The sequence below is a fragment of the Macaca mulatta genome, chromosome 4, assembly GCF_049350105.2.
Source record: "Macaca mulatta isolate MMU2019108-1 chromosome 4, T2T-MMU8v2.0, whole genome shotgun sequence".
NCBI classification, from domain to species: domain Eukaryota; kingdom Metazoa; phylum Chordata; class Mammalia; order Primates; family Cercopithecidae; genus Macaca; species Macaca mulatta.
In genome coordinates this window covers 32154565-32177427 of record NC_133409.1, presented here as the reverse complement: position 1 = coordinate 32177427, position 22863 = coordinate 32154565, and the positions used below count along the sequence as shown (strand labels likewise).

At 34.9% G+C, this 22863-nt stretch overlaps 2 protein-coding genes across 2 annotated transcripts in view; one reads left to right on the top strand and one right to left on the bottom strand.

Annotated features, from left to right (window-relative positions):
* The window catches only part of LOC106998157 (uncharacterized), a 102225-nt gene extending 99737 nt beyond the window's left edge, over nt 1-2488 (top strand). The window contains exon 6 of the mRNA XM_078001031.1: nt 12-2488. The gene's annotated coding sequence lies outside the window, so the exon portion shown is untranslated. The remainder of the gene's footprint in view (nt 1-11) is intronic.
* RSPO3 (R-spondin 3) overlaps nt 1-22863 on the bottom strand; it is a 75947-nt gene that overhangs the window by 33095 nt on the left and 19989 nt on the right. The window contains exons 2-4 of the mRNA XM_015137486.3: nt 12905-13096; nt 11143-11289; nt 6240-6437 (exon numbers count right to left, since the gene is read on the bottom strand). Coding sequence (XP_014992972.2) covers nt 6240-6437; nt 11143-11289; nt 12905-13096 — 537 coding nt within the window. The remainder of the gene's footprint in view (nt 1-6239; nt 6438-11142; nt 11290-12904; nt 13097-22863) is intronic.

Sequence of the window (22863 nt, the reverse complement as noted above, 5' to 3'; positions counted from 1 at the left end):
CATTGATCCAGGTGTTGGCTGTGATTCTGCTGCTTCATTATGACACAGGCGAGTCAGCTGTGCATATAAAGCCTGTCAGTTCAGTCTTAAACCCAAAAACCTAGGCAACAAAGAATCTTCACAAAGATCCTGCTATTATAATGTCAATGGCAGAGGAAACAATAAGAGATTGGGGCCTGTCACTGAGGTTATAAAATGTTTTCACCTATATGGATAATACATTCTGATACTTGTCCACTGAATTTACAAGGTGATGTGATGTTTCAGCGATTAAATTGGAGGTGGTGGGAAAGAAAAAAAAAGGAATAAGGATTGAGTAATATAGCTAAGGAGAAAAAAAATCATATAAAAACAAATAATAGGTCATATGTGACCATGGTTAAAGAGCATCTGAAGACCAAACATGTTTTTATGAGAGATTTTAAAGATTAGTAGTGAGGTAGGAGGTAGGGCTTGACTCATGAGGTGAGACTTGACTCTGGAGGTGGAGTTCAGACACCAGACCAAACTGAGGACTAATTAAAACAGGCATGGGGTGGAAGCACCTTTCTAAAAGACATACCCACCAATGTGCCATGTCAGTTTGCCATTGCCATGGCAACACCCAGAAATTACCACCCCTTTTCATAGCAACAACTCAACGACCTAGAAGTTACCACCCTTTTCCTAGAAATTTCTGCATAATGTGCTGCTTAATTTGCATCTAATTAAAGTTCAGGGGTTGAGTTCAGGGGTTCAAGACCAGCCTGACCAACACAGTGAAACCCCGGGTTTACTAAAATACAAAAAATTAGGCAGGCATGGCAGCATGTGCCTGTAATCCCAGCTTCTCAGGAGGCTGAGACAGGAGAATCACTTGAACTCAGGAGGCGGAGGTTGCAGTGAGTGGAGATCGCGCCACTGCACTCCAGCCTGAACGACAGAGTGAGACTCCATCTCAAAAAAAAAAAAAAAAGGAGAATACATTCATTTACATTAAGGAATATCTCTCTGAAAACAAGGCTTGTTATTTATTACAATAGTCTACCTTTCTTGGAGGTTTTAAATATAGTAGAATATTTTTGTGTGGCTCTGGAATATTTTAAATTAAAAGAATATTAACTTTGAGTAAAATTGATTTTTGCCTTTATAGTGGGGAACAAAATATACCAACGGTTTTCATTGGTAGCAATTGATCCTCCCCAGAATCTGAACAAGCAACCCATTTAGGTAGGGAATGGCTAGGCCCCAAGAAGGATAAAAAGAGAGACAAGAGAGACCATTGAGTTTACACCAAGATTTCTCATCCTTGGTCCTCTTAGCAAATAATAATGTGTCTTGGGGAGCAAAGTTGTCCACAGTTGAGAACCACATTCTCTAATGCCATTATTATCTCAGCTCTGTACTTTGTTAATTTTTTTCTCAGAACTATGTCAAGAGACTAGTGCACTAACAGGTGTAGGGAAAGAGTAGAAAGATCCCACTCCCCAGTGCTTAACCAGGATGACTGTCTTCAGGTCAGCTGGTCTTCATGAGGTTAAAGTAGGGAGAGGACATGAAATAAATACTCAAAGCCAGTTGGCATCCACAATTTTGAGCTAATAAATCCATCTATATGGATTTGATGAATTGTACTGGGAATCTTAGCTAAATATCTTGTTTTAATCTGAATTAATATTTAATATAATAAATCCTTTCCATAGAACTCAATGATACAGCAGTGGAGTAGTTATTTTTTAAGGCATAAACTAAAGGACAGCAGAGGAAACACAACAGACTCACTGCCATTTTGGCTTAGATTTTTAAAAACTGATCTTATTGTAATTTAAATATAGTACTCACAATAAACATAATATGTATTTATAATATTGGTATTAGAGGGCATGATTCATAACACTTTATAAGTTAACACATAAGACATTTCCTTTATGTAATGCCTGGTAGACTTTTATTATACTTAATTTTGAGAAAGTATGTAAGGCAACCTAGAGTATACACAAATAGTGCAATAATACAATGATTCCCACATTTGTTTCTTCCGTGGAGTGTCCCTAAACATTTTATTTCTTTCTATTTTAAAGGGTTCCTTTTCTGTTTCTCTGGTGGAATGAATGCTAGCTTATCTTTATACCAGGAAGGTAGATCTCCACCTCACTTCCTCCAGCAACGTGCTCTTCTCTCTCCTTCCTATCCCAAGATCTTACACTAACGTGACTAATAAGAATCTTTTTCATAAAATTAACCAAAGAACAAAATTTCTTTTATTCTTGGTGTGTTGCCTTAAAAACCATCTATAGGAAATTCTCTTTAGTTAATTAGAGGAAGGTACAAATGAATGAAAAATGTGTTTGTTGACTCTGCTTCCACCACCACATACACAAAACTACCTTTTTACATCAAGTGCAGGTGTACACACGTCTTCCTGAGCTGTTTCAGTTTTCCTTATCTGAGATGGTTACACACTGTATGTCCAAAAAGTCAATAAATAAAATCTGGCAATCACTGGAAATGCATTTTCTCCTTGTTTACTTCTACTTAAATATGATGTTTCAATACACATGTGATAATAGTTTATATACTAGTCTGTATAATCTCTTAAAATCTATATTTTTGATATTTCAAATATATAATTCAATTAAGTTCAAGCTAGAAAGAATTCTATTGGTAATAACCTCTTACTAAAGTTAGTAATTGATGGAGAAATTCGGCTGATTAAAAGGTAGCATGTCAAGTAAAGGGGAATAATCTGAAATACTGTAAACAAATACATGAGATAATTAAAATGTAAGGATACAACAATTAAATTTATCTCCTCGGGTTAACTTATTCTAAGCATGAGAAAATGGTAGTGAAGAAAAAATGTGTGTAAGATTTTGTAACACATACATATTTGAAAAGCATCTCCCAACTAGATGAATCCACTCTGTTCCTACAAACTATTTTCTTCTATTCAACTTCTTATTTGTGTACATTTTGAAAAGTCATTTCTGGATCTTATCATTCTTCCCTGGAGATCTTGCCTTTGGCAATTTCAATGGAGCAGAAAAAATCCTGAACACATGCTTCCTACCTTTTCCAAATATGAGTTATCTACCTCTGTCTATTGTTAACCTCTTAGGCAGGGATCACAGACCTAACTTTAAATTCAAGCTTTAATTTTATAAGAAAAGCTTTATCTTTTAGTATGCTCATCTAGAAATGCTCAAGCTATGAACCTAAAAGAATCTTCTGATTTTTTTAATCTATAAGCATCTGGGAGCAACTCAAATAATAGCTATCCTAAGTGTGAGGGGAAGTCATGTCTGTACCGTACCACTTATGGTGTTTATCTTTGAAGTTGATTAAATGTTTCTAATGCTTACTCTACTTAAAATAAGAAATGTCAACTTATATAGAAAAATATAAAGATAAAGTCTTCTACTAAATTTGCTCTGATGATATGCTTCTCTCTATGTATATGTGGGGATCTTATCCTTTAGGTTATAAATTCAAGACGAGTAATTGTCAAGATATTTTTATTATATATTATACATAATATATAAATATATAGTAGAGCCTAAATGAAGACCCTGGATAATGTTATTATTTTGATATGATGCTTGATAGAGAGGATAGGGTGGGATGTCCAGAGGTCATTATTACTTTTCTATCTGGTTTGTGTTCAAATAGGATACTGGCTAACTAAACCTTAAGAGAAGTTAAGAAAACTGGAGGATTAGAGAGATAAACAACAAAGAGAGAAGTGATTTTCTTCCTACCTTAAGTTTCTAGGCTACTTAAAAAAAGTATTTGATAAACACCTTGAAAAATAAATGAAGAAAAATAAAAGTAGGACTAAATCTGGAAAGTAAATTGTAAATATGATTCGTATTTGCCACTTGTTAGTCTATATTTTATAAAATTTGAAAAAATAAAACACCTAAATTTTTCTAGCTGTATAAACTTCTCTTTGTAAATGTAAAATGTCACTGTATCCTCAGAGGGGAAGAAAACAAACCAGAAAGACAGTTTTGAGCAAAATCTTATGTCACAGGTTACTGTTTCAAACTTCTTGTGGTATTATTTATTTTATCTTTTTCTAGATGAGATAAATGCCAGTTTTAACAGCTGACATTTTCAATGTTAATGTTTAAGTCAAGTGCTACTAAAATATACTCTATTGAAAGATCACATTCTCAAGTAAAAGTAGTAAAATGTAATTAGAATTGTGATTTAATTCTGCTATTGGATAACTTTCTTCACTTATATTTTAAAAGGAATGCATACTGAATACTGATTAATAATATACAATCTTTGTGAAAAGAATGATATGAGCAAAGACCACCTACCTGTAAGTCATTAAATTTTAAAGAAATTTAGTAAACATAAGTAAATGTATGGCAATGGGAGCATACCAACAAGTAGAATGATGAAATATTTGACTTCCAAATCCAACTTTTAAAATCTAAGATGTTTTAAATTAATTGGTAACAAATGCCAAAAGGCTTTTTCACTAGCCAGCTTTCATTCCTTAAACTAAATTTTAATCAAAACCTCCTACAAATTTACAAAAGTTTGAAGTTCTCTTTAAATAGCCCATGTCTTCAAGAATTTTTTCACATTAACTACTTGATTAGAATGGCAGAAGCAGGTTTTATAGCTTTTGGTGAGGGCCAATTCTTTTGGCATAATGGATGTTTCTTTGCAATGTACAGGTGACCCAAATTCTCTCTTGTATAAGCAATGTTCAAGTTTGCAGTGTCCTCTTCCGTGTTCTCTTTAAACTAGTTCACATGTCTATAATCTCCCTTACTCTATGATGTTGTGATTATCTGTTCAAACATCTCAACCTTTCACGGTGTACCTTCACAATAGAGAGACAGTACGCCATTCAGTTGTGAATCCTTAGGCCCTAGTACTGTGCATAGCCATAAGGTAAGAATATAATAAAACCAGGTTGAATGAATAAATGAATGAAATAAGCTAGTAAATGAATGAAATAGCCTAATAAACGTCAACTATGGAGAAATAAGCTAAGAAAGGTCAACTACAGAGGCAATCAAACCCCTTTGGAATTAATTGAGAAGATCATTTATAGACTCACCAGATAACTGCCAATAGTTACATAAAACTACACAACGTATTATTTGTAGGAAGTGGTGCTAAAGATGTTAATGAGAAAGATAGAAAAATGATATTTTAAAGATCGGCAACTGAGGGTCTTCTAGCTGGAAGTTTATTCACCCTAATGGATCATATTATTAAATGGTATATTTCTCCTTGTTGATTTCATAGCAAATTCTAATAGTTAATACTGATGGAATAGGTTCTGTAATCTGGTCTATAAAGTTAGTGTGATATGAAAAGAAATCTGGAGACAAGTATCTTTAATGATTTTGCTATATTCATAAAATGTGGCCTTGATCATTTTATTCAAAATAAAGTCAGTATTAACTGTACTGACCAGGTATGGTGGCTCACGCTTATAATCCCAGCATTTTGAGAAGCTGAGGTGGGATAATTGCTTGAGCCTGGGAGTTTGAGGTTGCAGTGAACTATGATGACACCACTGTAATACAGCCTGGATGACAGAATGATATTCTGTCTTTAATTAATTATATATATATATATATATATATATAAGCTTTTGTAGCTAAGCATATATTATATATTATATACATTATATGCTTGTATATAATACATAATACATTATATATTAATATATATAATATATTTATATAATATAAATATTAATATATTTACATATTATATAATATATAATAATATATAATATATAATTATATATAATATATAATATTATATATTATATATATATATGCTTAGCTACAAAAGCTTACCACTAAATTTCCCTACTTTGGTTTGCAGGCAGTGAGGAAAGGAATGTTTGATGGCAGTGTTTCTTTGTCTTGTTCTTATACCAAAAGTCATTAGACTTTGTATTTATGAGACTTCCCAAAAATTTTCTAAGTACTAGGAAAGCAGATTATATTAAAGATAATGCCCTAAATGCTTACAATACAACGCAGTTCATCAAAGTTCAATTACCACACTTCTATAGTAGTTTAAAGTTCTGACATCAGGCTCCATATTTTGGAATTACCACATCTATATTCTGTAATTTATAAGCAACGTTCTTGTTTGGTACACATTTTAGGATATTAGGCATGAGAGATAATGCCAAATGTTTCCTAAGAAACAAAATGAAAAGTGCAACAGATTATGAGGATTCAAACAAGCACATTTTGTTATTATGATTGTACCTCGTTCTCCCTTCTGACACTTCTTCCTTTGCACTGTACACTTTCTTGTCTCATTTGTGGGGGGACACAGGTTACCCTTTGCTGAAGGATGCTGCATTATTTCTCGGACCCGTGTTTCAGTTCCTCTTTTGAAGCCACATGTTTTTCCCTTCTTCGTGCATGGACTCCAAGGATTCCATTCACTGACCTCACAGTGCACTGAAAGAGAACAGAAGAAACAGACTCAGTTGGCTCACAACCACTTTCACTATTGTTGAGTTAAAAAAAAAATTTGCTTCAATCAAAACTTGCTCAAATTTGAGCAGAAATCTTGCACATCAAAGTCGGGCAAGATGACCTAAATATAAAAACAAGAGAATGGGAAAGGCAGAAATTGAATGTTTTCAGTTTGGTACTCATTATCAGGTAAACTCATTTTTGCATTGGATTTCCTTTTTCTTTAGATTGATTAGCACAGGCACTAACCTTAATATAATCACTAAAATTGATCAATTCTTTATAATTTCCAGAGCACTGCTGCAATTGTTTATTGATCCTGACCTGAATTTGAAGAACAGTTGTTATACTATGTGTTAGAGAATTGATTCTCAAACTTTAGCATGCATCAGAATCACTTGGAGGGCTTGCTAAAACAAAAAATGCTAGAGCTTTCCCCACCAGCCCCCACCAGAGTTTCTGATTCAGTTAACTGGGGTAGGACTGTGAATTTGCTTAACAATACAGGTAATGTTGATTTGCAGGTACTGGGAACACCGTTTGAGAAACTCTGTGTTAGAGAACGCTTGAGCAGAAAATGAATCCAGGTCTTTGGCCTACTATTTACTGCCTTTTCTTACTTCATGTGCTGTTGTATGCTTAAATATTGATATCTGTTACTGAGTATGGTTCAGACATAGCGGTGTCTATTGTATGTGAATTCTGGGTCAATTTCAGCTGATAACCTGCTTCTAAAATTAACCTGATCAAGTGATTCCTAAGATGACCTGATGTACTTTTTCTGAAGCTTCTTTTGGAGATTTGGTTCCTTTTTCGGTGTTAGTTTCTTTTTTTTCAATAATGGCTTTCTCAGGTTGTAACAGATTTTTGCACTTCTAAAGAAAAGAAACATCTACAAGGTGCTATTATATTTATGTCCCTAAAACTTTCTAATGTATAAAAACAGCTAGCAACAGTAACTCTTTCAGATGATTTAAGACTGTCTTTCCACAAAAAGAAGTTTCCAGTAACCTCCCTTATTGCCTTCTGATTTAATGATTCCTTACTTTAGAGCAGAATACTATCTCTCATAACAGCCTCAAGAAAGATAACTTAAATGTTTTAGAAATTTAAATCCATTTATGATACATTTTTCACAGGCCTTTTCAGGCAGTTTTAGGTCCCTGAGTGCAACACGGAATTAAATGGAATTGATTAAATACATGACTTTAGGTTTCTGTTAAGTGAAATGAACTCTATTGAACCATTTTAAAATAGTCCTCATGCTCGGTTATACCATTACAATTTTCATTCAAGAGTAGAGTAACTAAGTCAATTAATAATATTATAATCTCTTGTTGGTTATGGATATTATCTTGCAGCATGCCATGCTGATATTAACCATTAAAAACTAGCGTATCCTTAGCATTCCAAAAAAAAAAGCACCTCCAAAAAAGCAAATGAGAAGAGGAAAGTCAATGTTTGTGAGCTGTCGCTTTGTCCAGTATTCATTTAATTCCAGAATTAAGAGGACTGAATTAGAAAAAATTATCTGATGTGCAAGTGACCAGAACTTCGGTGCTCTTTCGTAATAGCAAAAGTGGTCTAGGCAAATGTATACTTGGACTTAAGAAAAACATATTTAAAAAAATACAGCTTAGGTAATTATTAGTTTACAGTCAGAAGATGAATGGTTTTAAAAATTAAATTCTAAGGACAACCTTAGATAGTTTCATTGGTGGAGGGCACATATTCAAAACTAATGAGTTTAGGTAGTAAAAAGCTCTAATGAGACCAGAGGGCTAAAGCACCATGAGATGAGGCAAATTTATCTTAGAGAAATACTGTAGAATAAACCTACAATGTTAGCATCCAAATAATATTTCCAGAAAAAGAATGAAAACTGAAAAAAAGTGCTAAAGACAACACAAAAGGTGATTTAAGTTCTCTTCAGATCATTTAATGAATAATGTGGAATCGAAGCACTCCTTGGTTAAGAGGTAGTTAAGAAAAAACAGAATATTCACCTTCTGTGTTCCTTCTAGCTTCTGTATTAAGAACAATCTGAAAACTGGAAATCTTTAGCTATTCACTAATGAAGCAAATGAAGCACATGTCTCATAAAGGCAATGAGCTCCAGTTCCTGGGAATGATTGTGCTGTGGTTGATCATCAGTGCGAGATGCTGTAAAAGCGATTCCCGAATTGGTAAGAAAGCTGAATACGATGTCCTACTAGTAATGTCCTACTAGTAATGACTTTACTTGTCATTTTGCTCTAACTCTTGTTGACTAGTTGCATGGTTACCTGTAGAACACAGCAAGAGAATGTCCCTTACTACTCAGTGCTTGGCGTGAGACATATTCTCTCTGTGATTTCTTGAACAAATCCAACTCTCTAAGAGAGGCAATGAGGGTGACAAAATGACAGTGCAGAAAGGAAGCAAATATCTGGAGCACAAAGTGAAAAGAATATGTTCTCTTATAAAATTTGGTTCAGTGGATGTTTCTGTTCCATTTGACCTGCAAACCGTGGAAAGCGGATATATTGTGGCATACCTCTTTCATCCCAGCTCTGTATCAGGGTAGCATTTCCTCTGTTTATGACCTTTCCTCTCAATTTAAAATCTCGATAGAAAACTAGAAATACGGTGTGGATTTTAGCAATGAGAAAGACATTCTTTCTGTTGGGTGAGTAGTGGGAAGCTGAAGTTAAGTTACTAATGACAGCACTGAAAATAACTTAAAATGTTTCTTTGGGGTCATCATTTTGGCTCTCCGGATCCTAGTTTTCACATTTTTAAAAGGAACAGGCTTTAATATTCCTTCATGATATAGAAGCAGGTCATTGTCATCTTCCCTGAAATTCTGGACTGTACTAAAGGCATGGCAGGTGTAGTACCTGTAGGCTAGGCACCATATGATGGGAGACATATCTTATTGAGCAAACAACAGGAGCCAGCCCTGAACGAAAGTTGGTGATTTGTGTTACTACAGTGTTCTAGGTCATTTGCATCTGTTAAATGAACCAAATTCAGTAACTGGCCTTTGGACTGCTAAACTCTCTTCCAAAATATATAAACTTAAATGTAGTTGCGTTAAGAAATAAGTAGTCTTAGTCTTACTAGTAGTATAAATTATCAGTAAGCTTTAAAGACAAATCCAGTAGTGCCAAGTGTGAAATGATCTCCCTGACAGAAAAGCATTAATACATTTCAGGTAAATAGCCTTTCCAGAACTGAATGTTACAACTTCAACAGCTGAAAAAATCTAACTATGTGCCTTTTTTTTCCGGGTAGAGAAATGTTGCAAACATTCTGCAACTCATCCTGAATTTCTGCTCTTGAATATTCCACAGACGTGTTTTCTATTTTTTCCAGTGTTTGGAACTTATTACCTCTAATCATCAGTCCTCAGGACCTATAAGAAAAAGAACTTGTAGTGCTTTTCTTTTGTACTTTTTACCCTATTCCTAGGTTGCTTTTTTTCCATGTGTTTTGAAGAAAAAATGTAACCAAAATGAGCCATGAACTATTTCAAGACCGTTGTTTTCCAGATGCTTCTAAAATTATCTTTAAAATATCTATTTATTGTATTCTATCAAAAACATTGTTTAGAAATAAAAGTGCTGCGGTGGACTTGAAATGGTTAACCCACCACTTTAGAGTTATTACTCCAGCACTTTAGATTCTAAGGGACTCCTAAGATGGGGACCCCAGGGGAGTCCTGGAGACTATCTTGTACTGAATCAGGAGGGCAGTTGTGTGGATATGCCAACATCACCGCAGCATCAAAGGTTCTTATAATTCTTGCCCAGGGGATTTTGAGATTTCCTAGGCTATTTTCGCATTTGGTTTAGCATCTGCTTCCCAAGTGTTCATCAAAGTTGTAGCTGTAGTAGCTGCACAACGTTTAAAAGAGGGAAAATATAGCCTGACAGTGATCTGTTATTTAGACAAACAACTTGTCTGAGGGACCTCCCCTTCAGGAAATTCAGCCTGCAATTAATCAGACCCAGGGACTGTCTTAATCTGTCAGTGTGAGTAAGTCCACAATCCTCTTTATTATATATCAATACCCGTGGAAGCAGAATATTTCAGCATAGCAGTGTGAGAGAAAAAGAGTGAGATTTCAACTAAATCACTTCCAGTTCCTAGGTCTTTGATCCACTTACTGAGCATTAATGGGCTGTGTCAAGAGAGTATATGTTCCCTCCTTGGAAAATAACTTTGGTCATTAGTTGAGATCAGACTTAGGTGTTTTATGAAACTGTTGCTTTAAGGTAAAAATTAAGTTCAAGACATATATGTATGTCACATAACAGATCACTGTCAGATATATATATATATATGTGTGTGTGTGTGTGTCTTGACTGAATTTTTACTTAAATAAAATTCATTAAATAATAATTTAAATAAAAATCATTAAATAATAATAAAAATAAATCTATCATAAACAGAACAGTTGAAACAATTATTGATAGTCCTTAAGTAATAAGGAAGCACCCACTGTATTAAATTGTACTATAATACATACTAGATAAGGTTATAAAAAACACCTTTAAGAGAGTATCTTTATAAAGAAGGATAGAGACAGTCTTAAGAGATCTCAGCCCAAGAACCTTCAAGTTCTTTTGACAAAGGACTTTGAAAAGCACTTCCATGGAGACTGACATTATCACTTCTTCAAATTATTCCAGGTTCTCCTTACCAATATTGACACACTCCATAGTATGGTTGTTGGCTTCCAACCCTTCTGGGCAATTGTCAAGGCACTTTCCAAGGTGTAAGTAAAATCCACTTTTACATTTTGTGCAGAAATTTTTGTTGAAACAGGTATCACAGTCAGCTTTGCATTCTGAAAGAGAAAAAAGAAAGCGAAATATGCCTGCATTATGTTCTCTTAACATAAAACTATCTTTAAAACATAAAGTTTTATGTTCTGCATGTGTCAAACACAGGCACACACAACTTTAGTATCAAATAAACACCTGAAGTCCAAAATTATTTTGCCAGACTGAATTCAGGATTCCTCCACAGTGATTTAGTTGGTGTACATTGGTTGTTGATTTTAAAATCATTATACTGATTGCCCTATGAAAAAATCTTTGTTTTGTATATATATATAGCCAAGAATATTTATAAGATGAAATATCTGTTTATATTAAGTGATAGTGAAAATGTTTCATCAGAACCTTAAGAAAATATACAAAGGATATTGCCTTCATGTTGTTCTTGAGGGCTATTGATTCTTACAACAAATATTTGATTGCCTACTATGTGCCAGGCATTGTTTTCTATATTGGTTGACAGCAATGCACAAGAGAGGTAAGAGTCAGGCTTCAGAAAGTTTACATCTGGGAGAGGACATATGGTAAACAGTAACAATAGTTCACCCTTATATGGCGCTTACTGTAAGCCAGGATTGCTACAATGTTTTACAATATTATTAAGTCATTTAAAGTTTGAAACAATCCAATGAGGTAGTCATTGGTATAATTTCATTTTACACATAAGGAAACTCAGGCTAACAAAGGGTATGAAACTAACCCAGGACAACAGATCAGACTGCTTTTTGAAACCAAGCAGTCTAGTTCCAAAGTGATAGGTGCTCTGGAAAACAAACAACAACAACAACAACAAAAACAACAGCAAATGGTGGGAAAAAGAGATGGAGAATGGTTGACGGGGGAACAGGCTGATTATTTTGGATAAGATGATCATGGAGTGTCTCTCTGAGAAGGTGACATATGAGCAAAATCATCAATGAAATAAGACAGCCAGCCATGCAAAGATGTGGGCAAAAAGCTTTCCAACTGCTAGAACAGCCAGTGTAGAACATAATTGCAAAGGCTTGAGGTGAGAAGATCTTACAAGAAGGCAAGTGAGGCTGGTGCAAAATGGCTGAGGGGGAGTTGTAGGAGATGAGTTTGGAGAGATTGATGGAACTACATATGATATTTGAATAGAGTGGTATTTCCTAATTTACATTTTTGAGAAAGCACACTTGGTCTGCAGTGTGAAAAACAGGTTTTCAGGGTCCAGATGACAGTACTCCCAACATTTATTTCCCATTGATAAATAAATGTTTCAGTTGCTCTGGAATCTCTCTTGAAGTCAAAATAGCTGAAATGATTCGACAAGTTAGTTAATACTTGGATTTTGTGTTGATAATGGAAACTCAGATGGAATTGAGACTTACAGTACTTTTCTATAGGTTCAATGAGCAATAATCACATTCCCAGCTTTTGCTTTCAGAATTAAAAAGAAAACCAAAACATGAGTGCTTTTTTGTAAGTTAGTGATAAACATTTTCTGGTTCTGATGGTTAAGTCCAAATATGGTTTAGCCTAATTATCAGATAAACATTATTGTTTACTTAACATTGAATATCATAAATATATTAGAGGCCATTTCAATCTGGAAAAGTCACCAAGGATGAGATAAAAATACAATTTCGTGTAGGCACTTACTTGTACACTTATTTATATCTGGATATCGAGTTCCATAATATCCACTTGGACATGAAGAGAGACACACTCCAATCTGCTTCATGCCAATTCTTTCCAGAACAAAAAATAGTCTGGGCTTACATGACAAACATCCATTGTAATCTGAACATGTTGCACAGCCTCCTTGGCAGCCTTGACTGACGTTAGGATGCACTGCGGAGACAAATGTAGAAAGACATTACAAAGGTTAAACCACAGATATAAAAGTTAGATGACATTTTCTGGGCAGGATATACGTTTTCTTTCATTAGGTTTCAATTTGTTGGTAATGAGTAAATGAGGTGGGATTTTTTTCCTACCAGTTTTTGTGATCTTTTATTTCCCTTTAGCACATATATTGTTTTTAATTTCAAAGTTCTTAAAATTGAGCATTTGAAAAATAAGAATATACTGCCTCAAAGGACTTATCTATGTATGTGTGTGTATACATATTCTCTTTATATGTAATATATACTGTATAATTATGTATAACTAATTATACATATATTCTCTCTCTATATATAATATCCTCACTGAACTAGCACCCTGGGAGATTGGGGACTGGTAATTTTGTGCTCATTTACACAGTGAAATTAATACACATTTGCTTTGCTTTTCATTTACGTAATGGAGGATAAGCATATATTTCTAATTTCTTCAGTAAGTAAAATAATGTACACTAGGGCTTAACTTGAGTAAGGACACTAAGTTTTATAATATCTGTTTTGAACTGTGGTGTATTAGAGAACACAATTTTACTTTTTGATCCAATGCAAACTGATGTTGGAACTATGTTAGCTGTTGAGCACCCCACAATTCCTTCATGAAATATTTCTTCTCACACGAGCTTAATCATTGCCAGTTCAAATAGATATAATGGTGAGAATGTGATGCTTATCTCACCAGTATTTCCATGTGGATCTGTGACTACTTATGGTAATTTATGTTCAATATTTTCTCTTTTGGGACTGGAGTCTTACAGTTTCTGTGCCCTCATCTTCTACTTACTTGAGCGAAATGTATATTTGGTGAGAATGGACCAGTCTACCTTAAGAATCACTGTTACACACATTCCAGGGTTTTCAAGAGTTACCAATGTGTGAGTTAAGAGTGTTCGTTAGCAAGTCTGAACAAACAGAAACAAATATTTGGGAGACTTATGTTTACTTAAGATCATCACAACTTTAAATCTTCTTTTGACTATTAACTAGTCATCATTACCTCTGCATGAGCTGATAAAAACTGCTAAGGGGCGTTTCTCATATAGCTGGTGTTTAGGATTATTTCTTTTCCTATTGTGTTCTTCACTCAAGTATATTGCTAATAGCTTTATCGTCCTTTGAAGATGCCAGTGGAAAAAAAAATCATAATCCTTAGAGAAAGAAAGATTCATGCACAGGAATCTAAAGGCATCCCAGTGTATTTCTGGCTTCTTTTGTTGGTAGTAGAAGGAGTAGACTGTGATGGACCTTAGCATAGTTAAGTCTGTCTTTACAGTGACGTTTGGTTATTGCTAAGTTCTTTACCACAAAAACAAATCCCTCCAGGCTTAGTTAGAAGAGGTACCCATAAGACCAAACAGCCTTACCACAGGAGTGCACGGGTTAGTTACAGAGAGGTCATTCGGTTGACCAGCATCCTCTGCCTGTAGGAAACCATCCCCAAATCAGCCACAGGAACCACAAGCAGCTCATTCTCATTCCAAGACGTTTTGTAAATAAACTAAGGAAATGTGTGGGGGAAGGGAAGTCTGCTTTTCCTGTGCATGCTCCTCTGTGGGGGTGGGGCAGTCACATAAAGTGGCACAGGAGGTTTAGACATTACAGGGCCTGGGGGACTTGTAAGTAAAACTACTTTCCAAGTAACACAGTCATTTTTCATGCCAGTAACTCAGCATTTGGTGACTTACACAAAACGTGTACATATTGTAAGCTTGCAAATATCCTAGAAGGGAAAAGGGGCAAGAGATTTCCATGTGTTCAGACACGTGTTCAGAATCTATCATTATCCATTTCAAGAAGCAAGAGGTGTAGATAAAAACTTGTAAGACCTTTTCATAGAATTGTCTATGGAAGAGTGGACCTCAACTTGAAAGAAAAGTGCTTCACACTCAGGGCACTAAGAGACTCTGGGTTTAAGGAAGATGGACCATATTGGTTCATGCCAATCCATCCCTATCTCTGAAATGTGGCTGCTGAAAGAAAACACACAGTTCTAATTTTATGTATTCTGAAACTTTTGCCAATTATGATATAATTTTAAATATATCAATTATTAATGTAAACATGATTTACATATTCAGAGCTTCAAAAAGTGACATTCCTTAAGATAAATTTTATTTTTAAAACTAGGTTTTGAATGTTTGGAATGTTCTCCAGGAGAGAGCTTTGAGTAAGTCTCATGATTGTAACCGTATCCACTGAAATTATGAGATGTGCCAAAATACCTTGCTTGATTCCCTCTGTCTCTAAAACTTTTACTGATGAAATGCAGCACAGTCAACATTGTGCTACAATAATTCTTTTTGCTTTTTTTTTCATATTTTGATTTCCTAGGCAAAGGTTTTTTAAAAAATTGATTTTTGGAAAAGCAAGAAAGACCTAGTTGTCCCAACTTGCAATAAAATTTTGTGTCTTAATCAATGAATTTTGAATATGGGCAATGAATTTTGAATATCAAATGATGGCAAACCTTATTTCTTCAGGGAGATTTAAATGTTGGCTGTGGGAAGAGAGAGAAATGGAGACTATGAAGCTCAGATTCAATGAGTCTAGACTTTTTTATGGTTATGTAGTATAGTGACAGCTTTCTTGAATGCCGTATAAGGATCACACAAATTACACAGTCAGTATTACACAACTAGGTACAAATTTCCCAAACTTCATTTTAAGGCAAGAGATTTTACTTTTTATATGGAAACCACAAAAACTTTGGTCTATATTGACTGTAACAACACTTTCAGCCATAAAATCTTGTGATTCTGAGACAGAAAATAGAATTTTACTTTCTCATGTGTCTTTCTTTTTATTACCCATTCAATATTAACTTCATTTTGCATTTCTAAATCACCTTTTTCAAACAATATTTTCCTACTATTATTTGAAATTGTTGGTGGAGAGGTAGGGAATGTTTCACAGAATCTCAATGTTTGAACTTAATCTTAGAAAACGAGTTGGAGTTTATCAGTACCTAAGTGGCCATGTGTGGCTAGAGAAGGAAACACTACAATGACCCAAGCTGGGAAGGAGACTGGCATGAGTTTGATGCAACTGGTGCATAAGTAGTGGGGAATAAAGATATGGGGAATAACAAGAAGATTGGAAGCATAAAATAGATCTAGATTACAGAAACTTTTTTGAGATAGGCCAGTGAAATTCTTCCGTAAATACAGGGTGTTTCAATCACACTAGTGATTGAAATATAAGATTTGAATTGGAAAGGAAATTTCCCTGGCAGTGTGGCAGGCATGCAAACTAGGAAAAGAATAATGCAGTGGTCAAGGTAAGAGGCTGATGATAACTTAAAACACGGCAGAGGCAATATAATGTAGTGAGGAAGGGATGTATGTTTCAAGGATATTTAGGAAGTGGTATCAATCAAATATAGTGGCCAATGGCATGTAGGCTGAACAAGAAAGAGGATTTGAAAAGGTGTGTTTCTAAGTCCAGCCTGTGAATAGAGAGGGGAGGGGCTACCAAGCGAGTAAAAGTCTGCAGCTGGAGAGTAGAGCATGGTGCATAGAATACCGATGTTTAAAAAAATAAACCTGGCTTGGAATCATTAATTTTGCAGATTTTGTGAAATATCCAGAGAGTGATGCTTAATAGATGGAGCTTACTTTGGAGTGGCTGTTGGAGATGTTCACATGAGTCTCTGACAGTGGTTACTTAATTAGAAAAGGCATGGGAGCTACTGGGCCTGGCACAGTGGCTCACGCCTCTAATCCCTGGCGGGCTGATCACATGAGACCAGGAATTTGAGACCAGCCTGGCTAACATGGAGAAACTCCATCTCTACTAACAATACGAAAATTAGCCCAGTGTGGTGGTGCACATCTGTAATCCCAGCGACTGTAACTGCTTGAGCCTAGGAGTTGGAGATTGAAGTGAGCGCATATCGCACCATTGCACTCCAGCCTGGGCGACAGTGAGACTCTGCCTAAAAAAAAAAAAAAGAAGGAGAGGGGGGAACTAATGAAAACTTAAAGAAAAAGAGGGCATCATGCAAAATAGGGGACATTTGGTAAGAGAACAAAATGTATTATCAGCAGCTTTAAACAATACTTTGAATTTCTAGGTGACTCACTGTTGCTTTCAAAGCATACTCAAATGCTAAATTAACTGTGGTAATTGCCTTATGATATAAGTAAGTAGAAGCTATCATAATCATTTATTTCGAAACTTCAAACTTGGACTCAAATGAATGCTGTAATCTGCTGGAAAAATAGTGAGTTTAGATCAGAGGTGAAAATAGAGATCTTTGATATCTGGTAACTATATCTTTATATATAAGTACACTTTAGATGTGTAATGGGGGTAGATATGAATGGGAAAATGGGCATAATTCATGGAAACTTTAAATTGGGACTTTCTACTAAAAATGTGTCACATACACAATGAAATTAATATGTCTATCCTTAAAATTAAGACAGAGGGAAGTATTATTTCTTGTTTATTATGGTTAGTTGTACGAAAAGGGTATACACTGATACATAACTTAAACCTACTTTCAGTGTCTGAATTGTCAACACTCCCTGAGTAGGAAACTTGAATTTCACTATCTGTTAAAGAAGGCTTCCTACTATTTGATAACCTTTAACTTGTGATACATAACTAATGCAACCATTCCTAAGGGACTTGCTATTATCATAAGAGTTAATTCAACTTTGATAAAACATCCAGAATATAGAATTTTAAATGGAACCAGAACATTTGGTCAATATACAGCCTTTTGCTACTTGTTTTCAATGTTTATGATGAATCAACTAATACATTATTGGGAACAAAAATTCTGTTTCTGTGACAATTTAAGTGCAACAAGCTTCAAGCATTTGCTTTACTTTAATTTACTTCTAAAGCTCAGTTACAAATGTACTAACAGCTACTGTAAGTTGTTATGTGAAAAAAATCCACTATTGCATGCTGTTAATTACTGCTGATGATCATTTATTTGTAGCTAATTTCCAGAAATGTAAATTTTAGTAGACTTTAGACTAATAAAACAGGCTTGACTGAGTTGAAAAGAAGTGCCAGATAATAAAAGCAACATTGATTTTATAATCTAATTAAAAATTAATAAACTCACAAATTTGATCTAAGTTAGTTTTAACAACATCAAAAACATCATATACAAAGTCTCTCCAAAGCATACTTGTCTGCACAACATTCGCTGCCTGTTTTTCTGCATGCAGTGGCCTTAAGAGACAGGGTAGAGAGAAGAGACCAACTGAATTCTACAATCAAAGGTTTTTTTACATCTGTCCTTTCCTCCATGCCTTCTCTTTTTAGAAGTGTGCTCACATTGACTGTATACTTCCTAAGGGAAGAGGTCTCATGGTTTGATAATTTCTTCTTCTTTTTTCCTCTATAGTTTCAGGAATTTGAGATAATTCCCACCTTCCATTCAAGGCAGCTATTTATTGAATACGTTCTCAATAAAGTGATTTTGATTATTGAAGGAATGAACACAATACATATAAAAAAGCTACATTTAAAAAAATAATAATAAACATGTTGTTAGGCGCAGTGGCTCACACCTGTAATCCCCGCACTTTCCTTGAGCCAAGGAGTTTGAGACTAGCCTGGGCAACATAGCAAAACCCTGTTTCTACCAAAAAAAAAAAAAAAAAAATTAGCTGAGCACGGTGACGCACACCTGTGGTCCCAGCTACTCAGGAGGCTGAGGTGGGAGGATCCTTTGAGCACAGAAGGCCCAGGCTCCAGTGAGCCAAGATTGTACCACTGCACTTCAGCCTGGATGAGAGAGCGAGACCTTGTCTAAAAAAAAAAAAAAAAAGTTAAAGTAGTAAATATTTAACAGAAAGTATCTATAATAATTTAAGTGGGCTATGCCTATGAATATCTGGCAGAGAAATCAAGTTCCAATTACATAAACTTTGAATGCTTAATTATGAAATCAATCATTCAAAGTGAAGCCACATAACAGCTTTTTTATGTGTCATTTACTTCAGTAATTCATTCCCTTAGAGAAAGTGTGGCGCTTTTTCTTGCCTAAGTTAGGACAATGCATTTCTACCATATCTTGGGACTTGATTATTACAGAGTCACATTTAACTTTGGAGTAATATTATACTTATTGAAAATTAAGAGATGTTTCCCGATTCCTCTGGAATGTTTGGCAATGTTCACTTTAAGAAAAGTCTAATGTTAAAAATTTGAATTATTTGGCTGTCTCTCTAAACTTCTGCCCAGTCAACCCAAGAAAATATTCAGAGTCAAAGTTTCTTATTTGTTCATGTGTTAAAGCTTCTAAAGTAGAGCTGACAATGGTGGGATCTCTATAACCATTTAGGCAACTTGAGAAATTTAGGTATAGATAGCAAATTACGTACAAAAGGTTTTTTGAATAAATATAATTACTTATTGGGATACAACACTCCTTTTGGATCATGAAACTATGATATTTGGGTGAATACAGGTTTATTCATTATTATATTTTATTGATAACTTATTGAAAGAACCACATGTTTATATGTCCAAATATATACAGACCCTGCCATTTTTGAAATACTGTTTATCATCTGATGGTTTTAGGGTTTTAATATACCAACGTTTTGACCATTAAGTCAATTAAAATTCACCTATGCTATTTAAATACACATATTTAAATATGTGCACATATGTGTTTATATGTATGTGTGTGCATGTGTATATACATATACATATGCATGCATACGTGCCCATGCATGCACACACACACCAACATACAAATTCTATTGGTCTTTCATCAAACTCAAAAGTACAGACATTAATTGAACTGTAACAGCTAGGATAATAGAGTCTGCTGTATATTTTGCCCTACTAAATCAACATTTAATCTGAAAGTTTGTGCCTACACCAAAGATTGAAAGAATTCCTAAGAGTCTCAGAGAGGAATGTCTTCACCAGCTGCTGAATATAGCCCAGTTGGTGCGCCACCATTATTATGTGGGGAAACGTACTGTTTTTAATGGAAATGGTTTCTTTGAGAACTTGGAAAATCTTTCTTTTTCTCTTACTGAATAATAATTTCCTGAAGGGAGTCTAATATTTATATTCTATAAATACTTTAAAATAAAACCACAGCAATAAGACAAACCTAACATTAAACAGCAAATAGCTGGGCTTTCCACTAAAATCAAGTCAGCCCAAAATATTAAGAAAATGGCTAGCAAATGATGGTAGCTGTAGAATTCATGAAATCTAAGATATGATGAATATTTGGGAGCTCAGTGCCAACCTGCTAACTGAAGGCTATGCTTTGCCTAACCACATCTAGTACAGAATCAGGACTAGAAATGAAAGATAGATGCAAGTAGGCTTCACTGTATATGGATACACTGTGGAAACTATGATTAAGGTTTTCAACAAAAATTTCACCCACAGTGTGCTCAACATTTCACGTGATGCAGGAAAGGCAGGAATGAATAAGAAATCTAGTTCCTGAAGACATGATGTTCATCAGGTAATAAGTAAGTAAACAAGGAATCAAATGGTTAAAGATTGTAATGAGTGTTGTTAAGGCAACAAACAGGTGGATAAGGCAGAGAATAACTCTGGGATGCTTCCTTAAATACATGTCAGGGAAGACCCTTTAAGGCTACTCTTTAGCCAAGGCCTGCAGAATAAGAAGGAGTCATAACGTAAACCCAGGAAGAGTATTTCAGGTAGAGCACCAGCAATGCAAACAGTATAAAGCCGTGGGAGAAGGTGGGCACCAGGAGTAACAACACAGGAACCAATGAGGCTGCAGTGTGGTGAGTGCTATAAAATGAGTTACAAAGGGTGGTTGGAGGCAGATCCTCCCATCCCTTGAGGGCCAAAGTAAAGAACCTAAGTACATGTAGCCTCTGCATTTCTAAGTAAATATTAGAAGGAAAGGAAAGAACACATTTTGCCTGATATAGTTACTTTAATTTGTGTTAATTTTATGGATCTTGGAACTGAACCAGCATCTTGTATTCCATGAAAATATGTTCTCTTATTAACTTTTATATTAGAGGAGAATGTTCTAACTAGCAACAAACTTGGGAATTTACATCCAGATTCCAATCTTTGAAGACGCTGTGCATCAATCTACATGTGTTTTGCTCTTGGGACTATCTCATTTCCCCTCTGTTCCTCCCATCTTTCTCTAGTAGTAATTTTAGTTTGCTTTGGGGTTTTAATTTTCATTCTGTGTATGTGTGTGTGTGGGAATAAGTGGGGAGAAGTAAAAAAGTTATCAAATACATAAAAGGTCATAAGAACAAAGAAAGAATAAAAGGCAAAAAGATTACAGTCTTGCATATACTCTTTCCTTGTATTTTTCTAAATTCTTACCATTAGCAATGCGTATTGAAACAGTCTAAATAATTTAGAGTAACAACACTGTGCTTTTTACTTCTAATTTAATATTTCTATTAGTATCTTAATATTATGACCTTTAATTCCTTAAATTAATTCAAAATCTATGGACTAATTTCAAATTTGATACTTCAAAAGTAGTAAAAATCATATGAACTTTCCTGTGACCAACTGACGAGCTACAGTTGATGCTGCTGTTGAAACTGTTACAAACTACTCACAGAACCAAAATAAAGAGGTATTTGTTTTTTTTTTCCTAACTGCAAGTAGAAAAATCCATTGTAAAGTGAAAGCACTCTGCTATGAGTGTAAAATGTAAGGTACTGAATCAACATCCCCAGCTGTTGCTAAGAGAGGGAAAGCTTCCCCTTCTCCAAGTGGCCATGTTCCCAAGTGGAGGTGAATAGAGGACAAGAGGGGGTGGATGGGGGTGATGAGACCCAGATTCTGTAGAGAGCCAGGACCTGTTGATGAGTTAGTGGGTGGTAATAACAGCGTTTTTCATGAGACAGATCCAACAGTGTTCATCCAACAGTGGGAATCATTATGTGCTGTGGTCTGGCTGAGAGAGGCATTCCTTTTTTTTTTAAGGGAAGAAATAATTAGAAATCAACATAAACAGAAAATGTGATAGTTTAATGGTAATGAATCCGCATGAGTGAGTCCATAACTACTAACTTCACATTCTTGAAGGAAACAAACTTCAGTTTGTGCTAAAAACAAACTCCACTTTGTTATATTATAAATAAACTTGGATATTCGTGCTACATAGCATGCTAAAGTAGCATATCTGATGGCTGAGGCCTTAGCATAAGCAAAGAGCAAGTGAGAGACTTTTGGTAGAAGATGTACAAATAGTGAGTATACCATTTTAAAAAAATCCAGCTTTATGTATCACATATAAAATTCTGAGCAAAGGAAATAAGTGCATTTTTTTCCCTAGATTTACAAAATTGCTAACAGAATTGAAGAGGAATATACATGCACCTTTGTAAGTATGATGTATCTTTATACTTACATGCATAGCTCCCTGCATTGTGACCTCATTCAGAAATGGATCCCACACACTTCCTAGAAGAGCACAGGGACAGGGTGAAGAGGTACTGGCTCTGCACTCATCTAGAGTCTGATTTTGAACCCTAGTTCTCATGTTTTCTAGCTCAGTTACCAATATTTTTTTTCATCCAGTTATTCATTTAAAAAATTAAATTATTTGACATCCACACAGTGTTCTAGTAGGTAAGCATACAAAGATGAATATAACCAATTATCTGTGTCAATGAATTTCCAGTCTGATTATATATTTAGGCAAAAGTTGTTTAATTTCTTTGAGCCTAGGCTTCCTCATCTGTAACACCGGAATATCTGCTTGATATA